General features: G+C 39.4%; 1 protein-coding gene across 8 annotated transcripts in view; it reads left to right on the top strand.

Moving 5' to 3' along the window:
* Positions 1–17618, top strand: part of KIF21A (kinesin family member 21A) — a 107973-nt gene that overhangs the window by 86750 nt on the left and 3605 nt on the right. For 4 of the 8 annotated variants that reach the window (XM_069977221.1, XM_069977209.1, XM_069977240.1 and 1 more), the window contains 4 exons: positions 5612–5748; positions 6830–7010; positions 13799–13963; positions 15900–16017. In XM_069977221.1, the coding sequence (XP_069833322.1) occupies positions 5612–5748; positions 6830–7010; positions 13799–13963; positions 15900–16017 (601 nt within the window). Of the gene's footprint in view, positions 1–3946; positions 3986–5611; positions 5749–6829; positions 7011–13798; positions 13964–15899; positions 16018–17618 lie in introns of those variants that run through there. The other 4 variants (XM_069977200.1, XM_069977190.1, XM_069977179.1 and 1 more) reach the window with 2 other exon arrangements.

The following is a 17618-nucleotide window of genomic DNA, read 5'->3' as shown; positions in this document are numbered from 1 at the left end:
CTTTAAGTGTGAAGAGTGCATGTTAGAAGTGCATATAGGGCAAGCTCCCAGTGAATTTGTCCTCATGTGATGAGTGATATATATTTTGAAGGTTTATACTGGTACCACCTTTCTTTATAATCCTTCCTCTGATGATAATAAGATGATGTCTGGGAGGTAATCTATTTTTTTAGAAAGTAACATAAAACTAACTAGCATCATTTTAGAAATGAAAAAATGTTCCAGCAAAAAAAGTCCTTAAAAACACTTACTTTATTGTAGAAAAAACTTTCATAAAACACAGCATGTGAACAGGTATGTTTAAGCTAGACACGTTTCGGCTGTTACCAGCCTTTATCACAGCATCATTTTAGATATATTTAACATAAAAACCTGGTTAAAACTGTGATTTTCTGATTATTCTTTCCTTTTAAAAGCAAATTCTTAAAGGGGTTATCCAGCGCTACAAAAGCATGGCCACTTTTCCCCCTACTGTTGTCTCCAGTTCAGGTGCGGTTTGCAATTAAGCTCCATTTACTTCAATGGAACTGAGTTTCAAAATCCCACCCAAACTGGAGACAACAGTAGGGGGAAAGTGGCCATGTTTTTGTAGCGCTGGATAACCCCTTTAAGAAGACAGCTATGATCATTACATACAGTATGCACTAAAGAAAATGCTGAACGGTTCTTAGAGCATAATACTGAAGGAATAGAGATGGAAATATGTAGTGGCTAGAAATGCCGCTCACGTTAGGCAGTCATGCTGCGAGCATGACACTGCCAGTCACTTTAAACAATTTTAGCCATCTGCTGCCCTTCCATGGTACCAGGAGCCCCAGTATAGGAGATCAGAGAAGGGTAGCACACTGAAGGTCAAACTGTATGGAGGATCCGGGAGATGCCGATCAGCACCTGCATCTCTCCTTTGCACAGTTGGACCTCCAGAGTGCTACACACCTATGATCGTTACATAGGGATAATAGCCCCTCATGATCCCAGTTGTTAAGTCTTACTTTTTATACTGAAAGTTTTAAAATAATTTAGCATCTTCACATAAGATTAGATGTGGTATGCATTATGATGTATAGATGTAGCAGAGCTAAATTTTGTCTTTGGCATGGGGCTTTGCAGTGCAATGTGTTCTCATTGATTTTCTGTAGGAACCGACAGCAATTTAGTGTAATTTATTGTTTTGACAGTTAGTATACAAAACAAATATATAACTTGTGACAGAGTTTGGGTGACCTTACACCAAACTTAATTGTAAGTTTCTCAAAGTTACTTGGCCATCCTAAACATAATTGATACAAAGTGTATTCTTAACATCTAAACATAGAAACAGAAGAAGACCCTTGGATTGCTTGGTGTCAGTAATACGCAGGAGTCTGCTTTGCTGTTTGTCATTTTACTTCTCCATGTATCTAGGAGATCATGCTCTGGTGGGCATTGCTTACATCCACTCCATTAACTGAGCAGCTTATCAGCAGCCAGCAGCCGCTTACACTGGGCAGTCTATTTATCCTTCCAGTAACATATGAGTCCCATAAAACTCCAGACTTATCCCTAAAAATAGAAAGTAATAAAAAAAAAAGTACATCATGTGGTGATGCAGCAATTTCCGCTGAAAATAGCAATATAATTACATTTTTGGCATAGTGTTGTTAAGCTCTCCATATTAATTACATTGTTTGACAATCGCATAGATTCAGATATTTTTCCCTACAGAAGACCTACCAGAAAAAAAAATGTAAAAAAGTAATTTGGACTAAATAAAACATTCAAAAGCTAAAAGCATCTATCTGCACCACTGTTGAATTCTGTTAGCAACAGTTTGTCCGCAGGTATAGACAATGTCCCTACTTTTACACACAGAATTTCCCACTATTCAAACTGTTTAAAAACTACATATTAATGGACATTTGACTGAAGGTCTCTGTGACAGTACTGCAGCTGACAGAAATCAGAACAGGATATATGTACCCTCACTATCCCCTATAACAAGGTGATATCTCACTGTAATCTAATTCAAAACTATTTTAATGTACAAAAGGGCCTATTTAAATTTTTCCCTTTTAACATATTCTCATCTATAACACCTGGTTAGTAACTTACTAACATTTTAACTTTTAAAATTCCCATCTGGACCTCCACATGATATGCCATAAATACCTAATAGATGTGGGTCACCATCTCTATCTTGAGATCTAGGATCTCCTAGACCCATCCAGTGTACTTGCAACTGCTGGAAGTGGTCAGGAAGTTGGAAATAGCCAAACTTTACGTAGTTTAATCTTAATGGGAGTTCCATAAACCATGAAGCATCACTGGCTATGCTGTTTCCATAACTCAGGAGGTACATAAGCAGCATATCTTTGTATGTGCAAGTCCCAATAACTACCTCAGTTGTTTTTGGCTTTTGGTCCACCTTTGGCAGCTATAAACAGGCCAGAAGGGGTGAAGGGCCCTCAAACTCAAGATGGATGTAGGATCCAGAGGGGGGTATGTATTCCCATATGTCCCATATGGGAATACTACTTTTAATTATTAACACTAGACAATTTTTGATATTGCAAATCTGCTTTTCCAATATTTTTTTTTTCCTGTAACACTGGTCAACTGCCAAAAAGGTTCCGTCATGAAAACAGTTGATCTTAACTAATTTTGGGGTGCTGAAATCGAAAATGATGTTAAAATTTTGAAATTGGCTCTAATTTTCAAGATATAGACATACTTTCTATATTTCTCACAGCCTGTGATACAATACTGGGAAAAGTTTGCATCATCAGTATTGCATCATCAACTGGTATATTGCATCATCTTAGAATGACCAATATGGAAAAAAGGTATCATGGTAAGGCTAGGTTCACACTGCGTTTTTGAAATCCATTTTTTCTGCAAAAAAACAGATGAAAAAAACGTATGCATTTGTGTGCATCCGTTCATCCATTGACCTTCCATTATAAAAAAAAACGGATCAAAACGGATCCGTTTTTTTGACGGACACAAAAGTAGTGTCAGCTACGTTTTTGTGTCCGTTAAAAAAACGGATCGTGTTTTTTTTTTTTGATTTTTTTTTTACAATGGAAGTCAATGGAAAAATGGATCAAAACAGATGCACACAAATGCATCCATTTTTGCAAAAAAAAAAAAACGGATGAAAAAAACGGATTGCAATAACGCAGTGTGAACCTAGCCTCAATGGAACCCATCAATGCTTGCAGATTACTGTTGGATAGTTATCAGAGACAATCCCATGTAAGAATACAAAAGACATGTGTAAGTGCACCGAGAAGCCATTGAATAAGGACCTACATTCCAGAGTTCAATAAACATAATTAATTAGTAAAAATTCTTGGATATGCCTGTAAATTGTAGTTGATTTCAGATAGAACTAAGTTTCCGATGAATATATTTCAAAAGTTTATGAACAGTAAACTTGCTTCCTTATGATTGAAGAAGTAATAAATCTATAGGCTATTATACTGTATTCTATACAATTCACAAAACAGTAACATGAGAACTCTTCCATATCATAGAAACTAGAGCCAATTAACATTTTTCCTTGTGATATTTGAATTCAGCACATAAAAATCATTAAGAAATGGCTAATTTTATTTCTGAACCAAACAACTTTTGAAAATTTGTTGGCCAGTGTAATTTTAGTTTTAATTCAGAGGCATACACAAGATTACTGTGTCCAAGTTGGGATCATTCTTTTATTTCTTGGAAGAATCATTTTCTGTTTACTTGATTCCATACTTGCAGTTTTTCAGCTCTGTAGGTGAGCCTAGTAGAAGAGATGCATACATCTTTGGAAAACACTAGAACATTCTATGTGCACTAATGCACATCATTGTATTTCATGTGATCAGGGGCTTGTTTCTGTATCTCCTATCGCTGGAGCAGACTTTACCCTTCTGATGTCTGTATTCTTTCCCCTTGCACTCTCTACTACTGATCTTTGTAGGTCTGATGAAAGTGATTCCTCTCTGTCCGAGGTACACAGGTACAAATTTCCTTGTACACTTTTTCTTGTTGCAAGTAACGCTACTTTATTTTCTGCATGATTTTATTTTTTTGTTCTCGTTCTGCACTTACAAGTGTATCTTGTTCCCGTATGTTGTTTGTGTCTCCTGTACTAGATATAATACAAGTTATTTTTTTTTCAGATTGTGTTGCGATTTTAGCTCGTTTATTTTGTCAATTTATTTTATTTTACGTGTGTTTATTTGAATATAATGCAAACAAAATAGAAAGCATATTATTTGGTATATTACAGTAGCTAGTAAGCCACTGTTATGTTACACTGAGGCTTCTTGAAGGCACAACATTTACATAATGCTGAAACGTCTGTTGGACTTTGATGCAGTACTATTTTTCTGTTAAAAAAAAAACATAAACATGATGGAAACCTAATGCATCTTATTGTATCAAAGACAATGAGGAGTCATTAGGATCCATTCCAAAGTGGAAAAGCCAAAGATGTCATGGCTTTGTTAATAATGGATACTGTTTTGTGAACAGAGGCTAAGGCATTATTGGAAAATAAGAATCTACTTAATAGCCAGCTGTGCTCAAGTGTTTCTATTGTGATTCTTATTCCAGTTGGCATTTATTTCATAGATTGGTGCTGGTGCTCAGTGAACGGAATAGTGAGCACTTGAAGGGAACCCATCACCATGAAAATTCTACCTAAGCTGCTAACATCATGTTATAGAGCAGAAAACTGAGAAGTTTATATATAATATATATATATATATATATATATATATATATATATATATATATATATATATAATATTCTGCATATACAGTATGTATAACTTCTAATTTACTAATAGAAATCTTTGATGTTTCCATACTAAAGAGTCCAGTCCTTTTAAGGGACACTATCCACTGGACTCCTTAACACAGAATGAGCAGGGATTTCTATCAACATGTTACAAGTTATACTGAATCTTTTCCCACAGAAGATATACTGTATATCAATCTGCTCAGTTCTTAGTTTAGATAACATTGTTTTGGTGACAGATTCCCTTTAAGACTAAGGCTATGTTTACACAGTAAAATAATACCAAAGTATAGTTGTAATTTTAAGATGAAAAATATGGTTGTATTTTCAATTATTTTACTGTATATGAACATAGCCTAAGAGTCAGTCTTTGTATGCATGTAGCATGAAGAACTTTTCTGGCAGGACCCGATTAGTTTCTGGCTCCTGGGCAGCTGACAGTATTATTCCTCTCTAGTCCAGTTTGTGTTTGGGGATGTGATGTTGCAGGCCCGATCAGCAAATCACTGGCGGTACATCTTATCCCCAGGCATACAGCTTAATAGAGTCGTGGCCAAACAACTTTAAGTGACAATTTACATGCAATTTCTTTCAACCTTTGCTACTTTGCTTTGTTTACACCTAGTATGAACTGTAACTGACAGCATGATCAACAATTCCCATAACTTGTATATGTATTGATAACCAAAACGCTTTTTGTGCACGCACGCACACAGACCTGTTGATCTGAAGTCCATGTAATAACTGCATGTGTAGACATCATGTTTGCATATTGAGTACCAGAAGTGAAATTACTTTTAATGAGCAGCATTAACGCAAATGTCGTCTTCTTCTCTGCAGGGGCGTAATTAACCCATTTCCTACTTGCAGAGGCAACAAGTCATCTCTTATCCAGTGTATCCATATAGCTGAAGGGCATAACAAGGCTGTGCTTTGTATAGATGCTACTGATGATCTTCTGTTCACTGGCTCTAAAGGTCAGCCACATTATTTCTTCGTGTATAAATACATGCTGACAGCTAATATTCAATGACTTTCTCGTCTCTGCTAGATGTCATTGGTTTTAAGTATTCATGTATAAGTTACATCATTTAGGATTTTTTATACCACTTAGTCCAGATATTTAATATTGTAATGAAGATAGTCATTGGGTTTTGACTTGTTGTCTTTTGTCAATAAGGTGCAAATTGCTTTATTTCCTTTTTTTTATGTCGTCATATATAAATTTGGCTTTATAAAATAGCATTTGTGTTTGAGTAAAGTTGGACAACAGCAGTCACTGGTCAATTCAATGATATCTAAGGTTCATTTTTGCTGAGAAGCATTGAAACAAAGAACTCAACCCGCTCCGCAGTTCTGCCAAGCAGTGTGTGAAAAAAGCGGAGACACGGAAAACCAAACTTATGCCATTATCCAAGTCCAAATACCTTAGTTGCCCACATTTTAAGGATAAGCACGAAGAATCAATTTTTATTGTATAGACTATATGTTAGTTTACTATTTTTCTGTATTAATTTATAAAGTGTAAAAGTCATATTACTGAAAAATGTAAGTGATTTTAAACATTACAATACAATATATTTTATGAACCCCTTCGCTTGTTTTCAATAAAAAAAAAAAAAGCAGCTAAATAGGTCCCCCTCACCAATCCTAAATTCACGGTGCGATGTAGAATCCATACACCTATCAGTACAGATTCTGCATAGCTGCCTGTCCTTTGTAGCTCCAAATAGGTTTTCTGAATGCCATATACAATATTCTATCGGTGGCATCAGGTATAGCATCAGGGAAACCTACTTACCATGATAGAAGAGCAAAAAGAGCATAAAATGTGTATTTAGGATTGCTGTTCTTTGTTGAAAACAAGCTGAACAGATTAGTAAGGTATATTGCAAAAGTATTTAAAATTTAACAGTTATGCTTCAAAATGGATCTTTGGGCATACTATACTGCCTTATTGAAAGACAGGTCCACTGTTGTAATTGTTATACAGCGCAAAACATAACTCCAGATTTCTGACATGTGTTAAGCTGATTTGTATTTTTATCCCCCTTTCAGATCGTACTTGTAAAGTATGGAATCTTGTTACTGGACAGGAAATTATGTCTCTTGGAGGTCATCCAAATAATGTGGTGTCTGTGAAGTATTGTAACTACACCAGTCTAGTATTTACAGTGTCAACATCTTACATTAAGGTGTGGGACATCAGAGATTCAGCAAAATGCATACGTACACTTACGTAAGTAATTTATTTGTGTGGTGTACTGGTTATCTAATGCTGTACATTTGCAATAAGTATTAAGGATGCAATTTCTCAAAAATTTCTCAAAGGTGCTTTCGCCTCACTTCAAAACAAACTGCAGATTTTTTTGCAAACTGGGTGCTTTGTACAAAACTCTACTACTTTTTTCCAAAGTATGCCCTGCTGGCAGTTATAAATCATGGGGGGGAAAAAGCTACACATGCTCAGAATTGGTGTAGATTTCTGCAACTTCCATGCAGCAGCCTCAGATTTGTAAATAAATTGAGTGTTGGCATGGGAAGAAACTTTATTTAAGACTGGCGTATGGGTACACTAGTCTAAATAAATTCCCCCCAAAGTCTTCCTAGAAATATCCAATCACTTTTTTTTCCCCTATAGTTATAGCTGCAATCATTAATGCAAAAATGTGATCAGCCAATCATGTGGCGAGTTTGCTTAGACCACACGCCAAAATAGAGAAAGAGGTGTTATGAGCTATTTTGTCCTCTGAATATTGTAGTCAACTGCGTTATTTGAGTAGCTCAGAAACTAATACTGCTTGGATTTAGAAACCGTGCAGTTTCATGAGGTTGCAGAGATAAAATATCTTGTTGTTGACATGTGTAGCTCCATCTTAGGGGTTCAAACATTTACTTTAGATCAAATTTACAATCAAGCTACTAAGTATAACACAGTGCTTCATATCCTCTTTATACAGCGTATCCTTTATAGCATTATGTAGAAATACATCTGGGGAAGTGTGACATGCCTCAGGTTAACAAACCACAGAGAGTGGAAGGATTTACAATTTAGTGTGAAAACCTGTGTGCCAAGGTCAGGCCATACACTTACATATTTATGGCAGAGGCAAAAATGATCAACTGGGTCACATCCTCTTTAATGACATAAGCGTAAGGGAAAAACATCAAGATAAAGTGAAGAAATTAGTTCAAAATACAAGATCCATGAAAAGCAACACATATAGTAGAGAACATACTATTTCCTGCAGCATATTAGGGAGTATAGAAGTAATCACTTTTAAAAGTATATTTCATAAGCTCAACCTATCCCCCTGCTCTCTTGTTTAGTTTTATTAAAGAGCTGTCCTGCAACCAGAAATGACTTAATGATATAAATATTTAGCTTGCTGTACATAGACTTGTTTCCAGCTCACGTTCTATTTGATAGAGGAATAGCGATAAGGGTGTATTTAAAATCGAAATTAGTATAAAAAATTTTTTATATATTGCTGGGGCTTGTATAAAAATGGGGAAAAAAAACTAAAATTTAAACTTTTCTTTCTATTTTCTTTAGCTCCTTCAGGTCCCCTGCTGCTTGTCTCTTCTCCCTGTTTCCGAGAAGACACATTAGAGCAGGACCTGCCATGTCAGCCAGTCACTGGCAGAAATGTGACACTGTTGTGACTGCCAATTGACTTAGTGAGTAGGTCCTGCTCTGACATATCTTCCCAGAAGAAGGGATAAGGCACACATTTATGTTCACTTTGTTTTTTTAAATTCACTGACGTTATACATTTGCGACCTATGCAAGACCTATGCAACGTATACGTCAAAAGAACTTTTTACTGGATACATTGGCTTATACTGCCACTGTATGGGAAAAAATTTGATTTGATCCTAGCCTAAGGGCCCCTAGTGCACGGAATGATTATCTGCTAAATCAAAGGAATTTGGCCAGATATCTCACCATGTAATGAAGACAACAATCAGCCAAGATCATGTTATCTTTCATAGTGTTTAAAAATCACTGGCAATGCATTGATATGTGTAATAACTGATCCTCAGTCAATCTCAGTCTGATCCTCAGTCTCTGCCAGTGATTGGCTGAATGGCCTGTCAATTCAAGGACAGGACAAGAAGTGTGAGCATTTAATTGTAACTGTTAGGGGGCTCCCATTACTCTCCAGGACCACCAGAGGTCTCTAACTTCCTCTGTGCGGTCCGGCCCTCATTCTGCATATAGAGTCTGCCACAGGCAGACCATGTGCAGGGCACCGATAACACTGATCAATGCTATGCCTATGGCATAGCAATGATCAGTGTATGCAATCTAAAGATTGCATGTAAAAGTCCCCCAGGGGGACTTAGAGCGTGTTTAAAAAAAATAAATAAAAGAAACTTTAAAAAAAAAAAATACCTCAAAGCCCCTCCTCCAATAAAAAATGTAAATCACCCTCTATCCCATTATATAAATTAAACATATTAAAAAAAATAAACATTGCAATTCCCTACTAATGGGCCTTCCTTTCTCTAAACTCTCTCCCCTCCAGTCCATTATTAATGCAGCAGCCAGGCTTATCTCCCTGTCCAGACGCTTTACCGATTGCTCCCCCCTGTGCCAGTCACTACACTGGCTTCCTATTAAACTCAGGATACAATACAAACTCCTCCTGCTCACCCATAATGCTCTTCACAGTGCTGCACCTACCTGTATCTCCTCCCTCATCTCTGTCTACTGCCCTACCCATGCTTTACGCTCCTCTAGCGACTTAAAGCGACTCTGTACCCACAATCTGTCCCCCCCAAACCACTTGTACTTTTGGATAGCTGCTTTTAATCTAAGATCTGTCCTGGGGCCCGTTCGGCAGGTGATGCAGTTATTGTCCTAAAAAACAACTTTAAAACTTGCAGCCCTGTGCCCAACGGCCGTGGCTTGGAGTATCTGTGCCTTAACTTTGCACCACCCCTCCGTCCCTCCTCCCTGCCCTCTTCACCTATTCCTCTGCAGTGAAAACTACACAGGTGCCTTAACGATCCAGCCTATGTTCAGTATTCACACAGCTGACGAATCGGAGACAATCTGCCTGGAGCATTCCTAATAATGAGAAGGGCAGGGAGGAGGGACAGAGAGGTTGTGCCAGCCTAATGCATACACAATGTAGGCCACGGCCGTTGGGCACAGGGCTGCAAGTTTTAAAAGTTGTTTTTTAGGACAATAACTGCATCACCTGCCGAACAGACCCCAGGACAGATCTTGGATTAAAAGCACCTATCTGAACGTACAAGCGGTTGGGGGGGGGGGGCAGATTGTGGGTACAGAGTCACTTTAAGACTAACATCCACCTTAATCCGCACCTCTCACTCCCGTCCCCAGGATTTTACCCAAGCTGCACCAGTTCTATGGAATGCATTACCCAAGACTGTCAGACTCACCTCCAATACCCAAAGCTTCAGACGTGCCCACAAAAACACATCCATCCCCCCCGTCCCCCCACACACACGCCAAGCATTTAACCCTTTGAGGACCAGGCCCAAAATGACCCAGTGGACCGCGCAAATTTTGATCTTAGTGCTTTCGTTTTTCCTTCCTCCCCTTCTAAGAGCTCCAGCACTCTGTTTTCTATCTACAAGTCATGTAAGTGCTTATTTGTTACAGGAATAGTTATACTGTGTAATGGCGTCTTTCATTTTACCATAACATGTATGATGGAATCCCAAATATATTATTTATGAAGATATAAATAGGTGAAATCGTAAAAAAGAATGCAATATGGTAACGTTTGGGGGGTTCCTGTGTCTACGTAATGCACTATATGGTAAAAGCGACATGATACTATTACTCTATAGGTCAGCCCAAACACAACCATATGCAGGTTACACAGATTCTCTAATGTTATATATGTATTTTTTTTATGAAATCCTTTTTTTTGGCAATTAAATATTAATAAAATGGGCCTATTGTGACGCTTATAACGGTTTTATTTTTTCACCTACGGGGCTGTATGGGGTGTCATTTTTTCCGCCATGATCTCTAGTTTTTATTAATACCATATTTGTGAAGATCGGACGTTTTGATCACTTTTTATTGATTTTTTTTAATATATAATGTAACATAAAATCGGTAATCCGCGCACTTTTTCCCCTCTTTTCGTGTACGCCGTTTACCGTTCGCAATAACGCTTATTATATTTTAATAGATCGGACAATTACGCACGCTACGGTATATTATAGGTTTATCTATTTATTTATTTTTATATGTTTTATTTATATAATGGGAAAGGGGGGTGATTTAGACTTTTATTGGGGGAGGGGTTTTGGGGTAGTGTGTTGGTGTTTTGAACTTTTTTTTTTTTTACACTTTTGAAGTCCCTTTGGGGGACTTTTACATCCAGTACTTTGATTTTTACACTGATGAATGCTATGCCATAGGCATAGCATTGATCAGTGTTATCGGCGATCTGCTCATTGAGCCTGCCTGTGCAGGCTCAGTGTAGCAGATCGCCGATCGGACCACACGGAGGCAGGTAAGAGACCTCCGGCAGACCGTTTCAACGATCGGGACCCCCGCAGTCACACTGCGGGGGTCCCGATCGGTAAGTGACAGGGGACTCCCCCGGTCACTTACACTTAAACGCCGCGGCGTTTAAGGGGTTAATGACACGCGGCAGCACGATCGCTGCAGCGTGTCACTACCGGTGAGGTCCCGGCTGCTAATTGCAGCCGGCCCCCACCTGCTATGAAGCGCGCTCCGCTCCGGAGCGCGCTTCATAGCGCGAAAAACACCCAGGACGTAAGGTTACGTCATGGGTCGTCTTGGGACAGACTTCCATGACGTAACCCTACGTCCAGGGTCGTCTAGGGGTTAAGCACTTAGACCTGTGCATACAGATATTGGTTGGTAAGTGGTTCACCCACCCTTACCTGCACTGCTTTATTTATAAAGATGGCCAGACCACAGTAACAGTGAAGCACTTTACCCCTCTGCCATTTTGTCTCGCACCCCCTCCTGATAGTGTGTAAGCTGATGCATGCGAGCAGGGCCCTCACTCCTCATGTATGGATAATTAAATGTATATCTCTAATGTCTGATTTATGTCTCTGTATGTACCCCCAGAATTTTATAGTGCTGTGGAATCTGTTGGTGTTATATAAATAAAAATTATTATTATTATTATTATTATTAATTTATTATATACCGTAAAATACTTAATTATCCGATCTATTAAAATATAACAATAGTGATCCCACACTGCAAACGGCGTAAACAAAATGAGGGGAAAAAGCACCAGAATTGCTGATTTTTTTTGTTATGCTATATATAAAAAAGTCATAAAAAAATTATCAAAACGTCCGATCTACACAAATATGATGCTAATAAAAACTAGAGTGCAAACAAATTACACCCCATACAGCCCCGTAGGTGAAAAACTAAAACTTTTATAAGAGGCACAATAGGGTCATTTTGCTAATAATTGCAAAAAAAATTTCATAAAAAAAAATTAAAACATTAGAAAATCTATGTAAACGTGCATATGATTGTGTTCGAATTGACCTATAGAATAACAGTATAATGTCACTTTTACCCTAAAGTGCATTACGTAGACACAGGAACCCCTCAAAAGTTACAATGTTGCTATTTTTCTTCTAATTTCTCCAATTTATGTTTTTATAAATAATATTTTGGGGACTCCGTCAGACATGTTATGGTAGATTGAAAGATGCTATTACAAAGTACAACTACTCCTGAATAAAACAAACCCTAACATGGCCCTGTAGATAGAAAAAATAAAGTGCTATAGCTCTGAGAAGGGGAGAAGGGAAAAACTAAAACGCAAAATTGGCGCGGTCATATGGGTCATTTTGGGCTGGGTCATGAAGAGATTAAAGAAGCAGTTCACTTTTTATTTTTTTCGCCCCCCCGGGTAGCCGCTGTCAAGTATACTTACAGAAGATGATCGGTGTCCCGTTCCCGTCGGTCAGTTCCGTCCCGCGGTGCCGTTCACATCGGGCGCGCGCTCACTTCCGCCGGCTGCTGCGAGTCCTCTTCTCTGCCCAGTGATTATACGCCGGAAGTCACTCGCTTCCATGCATTCTCTATGGAAGCGCGTGACTTCCGGCGTTCAAATGACAAGGGAGAGAAGAGGAGTCACAGCGCCGGCGGAAGTGAGCGCGCGCCCGATGTGAACGGCACCGCGGGACGGAACTGACCGACGGGAACGGGACACCGATCATCTTCTGTAAGTATACTTGACAGCGGCTACCCGGGGGGGCGAAAAAAATAAAAAGTGAACTGCTTCTTTAAGTAAGTGCAGATCGTCACTCCCTTACCTAGGATATCAGGTCTTGTAATATGGCCCTAAGAGACCAGCGATGGGGGACCAGAAGCAGCTGCAGGGGGTGGAGGTATGTAAGTTTGACTTTTTTATTTAGTTTTTTATTTCCTTTTTCTTTTTTACAGCAGCCATAGCTGTATATGCATTTTTTTTTTATTCTGGGAATGCATCCTAAACCAACGCTCATTTGTCTATGTTGTCTATGTAGCTTTTCATAACTGTCATAGCTGAGCCTTCAGCAAACAGTAAATTATTGCTATCTGAGAGAAGTAAAGTACATTATCTTCTGTTACAAGCAATTTCTTAGACCAGTTAAAATTGGTTTCAATAGTTTTAGTGTTTTACTAGTAGTCTGATATGACCACGTCTCTATTTTTGACTTTAAGGGCCCATTCACACTACGGAATCGGCACCAAAATTCAGCTCGGAACCCCTACCCGCAAACTCTGCGCTTAATCCCGCCTGCTATCTGTTTCAATAGGAGGCCTTGTGTGCCCCCAATAACCGCACCTCTCTACTCAAGGAATTGACATATCAATACGCCGATTCCATAGTGTGAACGAGCCCTCATAAAAGATTTTTCACTTTTAACCTTGCTTAATGGTAGACGACCTGCAGCATTCTAAAAAATCATTTCATGTTTTCATATGTACAACCCTTTTACCGTCTTGTTACTAAGTTATCTAATATGCCAATATTTTTCTGCATAAAGGTCTTCTGGTCAAGTGATGGCTTGGGATTCTTGTGCAGGAAGTCAGAATAGGACTGTAACCATTCCTCCTGGTGAAAACCAAATCAATCAAATTGCACTGAACCCTACAGGCACTTTTCTCTATGCAGCTGCTGGAAATGCAGTGAGAATGTGGGATCTTAAAAGGTATGTATGGAATTAGCATTACCTATAGTATAACACTGATAAAGCATAAACTGAAAGAGAGAGATTAGTCATTTTAGCTGGATATTCAGCAGCAGAACATAAGAAAATTTGAATTAAGCACGAAAATCCCACACTAGAAAAGATAACGTGAAGCACCATTACTGCAATACTCATTGATGATTTTTGGAGTTGAACAAATTTTTTTTTTAGATTACTATGTAGGATCAGTGAGTGAATCATAGTGGTAAAAGTATTGATAGCACTAAATGTATTATTATAAAAAGATACAGAATATATCCAATAACAAGACTGAGTTACGGTACCAATGTCTCAGGTGCTTGTCAGTCCAGCCTACAGCCGCTGGGCTCTTGCAGCAGATGGTGGAATCTACAGTAGCTAAACTATGGCAGGATAGCTGTATGTTTATCCCAGACATGTTTGAATTAATTACACAGGGTTTTCCAACCACATCTGTCACAAGCAATTACAGCATGTCAGTATTTATTATAAAATTGGTAGCATAAAGATAATATGCGTAAAGTACATATAAAATCACACACAGAATCAAAACCGGTGTGTAATATAAGCGTACAATTGTTACATCACGACAGGTTTGCATATACAATTGTAAGTAAAATTGTTGGCGAGCTTGGTGTCTTCCTTTAATGCATTTTAAGCTGACCAGTGTATATAGCCTTTGTTTTTGCTTTCTGTGCTGTTCCAGTAGGTAAACCTTGGAAAGTTCTTTGGTTGTTTGCTATATTGGTATAGTAAATAGTTAATATATAGTTGGTGTCAAGCACTGCTCATCTGTTCTACAATTTGGCCGTGATAGATTTGAGTACATATGTGCCTTTTGTGCTGACCAGGGGGAAGTTGTGTCTTGTGGTTGTTCAATAGTATGGTGTGCACACTAGGATGTTTGGTTGCAGGCTTCGCTATTTTCTTTCTGGTTAAACTTCATTGTGTTCCATGCATGGTTGTCATGCTCCAATGGTGGAGCAGAGCAGCGGAAATCAGGACGCCAATGTGAACTCTGCCTAATAGTGTATTGAATTTTAGTACACCTCGGGTGAGCGGGGGTGGGGGGTTTGCGGTGGCGGGTGGTGGGGGTGGGGGGTTTGCGGTGGCGGGTGGTGGGGGTGGGGGGTTTGCGGTGGTGGGGGTGGGGGGTTTGCGGTGGCGGGTGGTGGGGGTGGGGGGTTTGCGGTGGCGGGCGGTGGGGGTGGGGGGTTTGCGGTGGCGGGCGCAGAGTAGGGGCCACTGTTGAGCTCAGCGGGGGGGGGGGGGGGGCTGACCTGGGGGGAGGGAGACACTGATCAGCAGCAATGTGCTTGGTTAGGAGCGTTAACCCAGCCCATTGAAGGGATGGAGGACAAGTGATCCCGACACGGAGGGTGGGGGCCAGGAGCAGGAGATGGTGTTGGGTTGGACTGAGATTTGATGATTCACTGCGTTTGGTGGGGGTGAATGCACCTAGATGACAGCAAAACTGTGCAGAATCCATAATAAATTGATATTGGAAAGATGAATAGCGATGGGTGGGAAATGTTTCAATGCAAAACATTTTTTGGGGGGAATACCCCTTTAAGAGTAGTATAGCATTATCGGGGGGAAATTTATCAAAAAGGCTCTTAATAAATCCGACCAGCCTGAGGCGAGTACAAAAATGTACATCTGCTCCAGAGCAAGCATAGATTTTCAGTATGATTTATGCCTGCTAACAGGCATAAATCATAATAAATCACGCACGTCTCCTCTCTGCCTTGCCATGCCCTCTGCCCTCCCTTTAGGTGAGCGGGGCTTCGCTAGGCAAATACTTTTAAGTTACTGCAGACTTTTGCAGTGTTGATAAATCTGGACCATTGTATACATGGTATGTTATTTATTTGGATTTTTACCAGCTGCTTTTTTTTTTTTTTTTATCTTTTTAAAGGTTTCAGTCTACAGGAAAATTAACTGGACATCTTGGACCTGTCATGTGTCTTACAGTAGACCAGGTTGCCAGTGGACAAGATATGATTATAACAGGCTCCAAGGACCATTACATCAAGGTAAGGAATTAAAGTGTTCCTGCTTCTTTAAAAAATATTTGACGTGCCTAAAGCCCCTATTTCACAGGGCGACTGGAGGAGCAAACGAGCGCTGTGAGCACTGGTTTGCTCCTCGATTCCCGCTTGCTGCCACCGCTATTGCTCTTGATGGCAGCAAGACAGGTGAGTGCGCGGGGGGGGGGGGGGGGGCGGGGTGCTGCTGGGTAATCACTAGATTGTCCAAGCAGCCCATAGAGGATAGTGGCAGTCTGCTGCTGCATATTGCTGCTATCACATGTTGAAAGACAAACAACAGCAAGGATCTGCCGACATCGCTCATGTCGGCTGAACGTTGCCCTCTATTACACGGGACAATTATTGGCTGTAACAAACAATAATCATTCTGTGTAATAGGGCCTTAAGAGACATGTCAAAAGTTATCAGTTGGGGTCTTCAGCCCCTAGCAAACGCCAGGATGAGGTAGGAGAAGGGTGTGGCTAAGCACTTTTCTCTCCATCTTGCTGATTGCTGCACAGGATGGGCTTCTGCTGTAAGTTTGTTCCACGCATCTACTGCTTCTTCAGTAAAGTAATATATTCTCCTATTGCTTCTGATCTTTCCCCCAACTAACCTCAGATTGTGTCCCCTTGTCCATGTGTTCAGTTTCTTCTTAAAAGCACCTCCCTCCTGGACCCTATATATCCCCTTAACATATTTAAAGGTTATTTTCTCCATAATATACAGAATTCGATCCTTAATCTTAATAGCAAATCTGTTAGGTCCCTACCAGGTACAGAGCTGCAGATAGCTGTGACACTTCGGCTTTCAAGGAAAAATGCAATTTTATAACTCTGCAAACGGCTGTCAGCAAAGACAAAGGCATTTTAAAAATTTTTACTTTTTTTAATAAAAGTAACATAAATTGGTATCACTGTAATAGTATGGACCTAAAGATTATAGAGAATGCGATTTATAGATTTATTACATGGTGAATGGCAAAAAAAAAAAACGGGGGGGCATTATATGTGCAGTCTGGGTCTTTTTTTTAATACTTTATTAAGTATCACATATTGAAATGAAATAATAAAAGCTTGTATCAATATCAGACTCAAAATTTTGGTATTGCGACATCACTAATGTCATACCATAAACGCTGGTGCTCACTGAAACCTAAATATTCTTCTACTCTAACTCCAGACATCCGATCACTATTATTAAATACTAAATCTAGAATGTTCTCTCCTCTGGTTGGTGACTATACATGTTTTTTTTCTTTATAGAGATGCCCCTGTAAGAGGGCCTCTATTACATTCTTGCTTTTACACGCTAAAACACAAGGGTTATGCCAGCCTGTCACAGTCCCCCTCATGTACTTTGCCACTGTCCCCTATAAATAATGGACTGTACTGTGTTATTCTCTAATAATTGTTTATTAATCTTTGTCTCTTCAGCTGCAGAATTTCAACTTCCAGCATGAGCTGCCAACAGGACATTATGGGGGTTGTAGTTCTGCAACATGGAGAGACACAGGCCTTCAAAACTACAACTCCCATCATGAACTGCCAGCAGAGCCTTATGGGGTTTGTAGTTCTAGAAATAATCTCTCATATCCAGGTTCCTGC

The sequence above is a fragment of the Dendropsophus ebraccatus genome, chromosome 1 (assembly GCF_027789765.1).
Source record: "Dendropsophus ebraccatus isolate aDenEbr1 chromosome 1, aDenEbr1.pat, whole genome shotgun sequence".
NCBI classification, from domain to species: domain Eukaryota; kingdom Metazoa; phylum Chordata; class Amphibia; order Anura; family Hylidae; genus Dendropsophus; species Dendropsophus ebraccatus.
The sequence above is the reverse complement of the archived record's forward strand: the minus strand, read 5'-3'. Positions and strand labels throughout refer to the sequence as shown.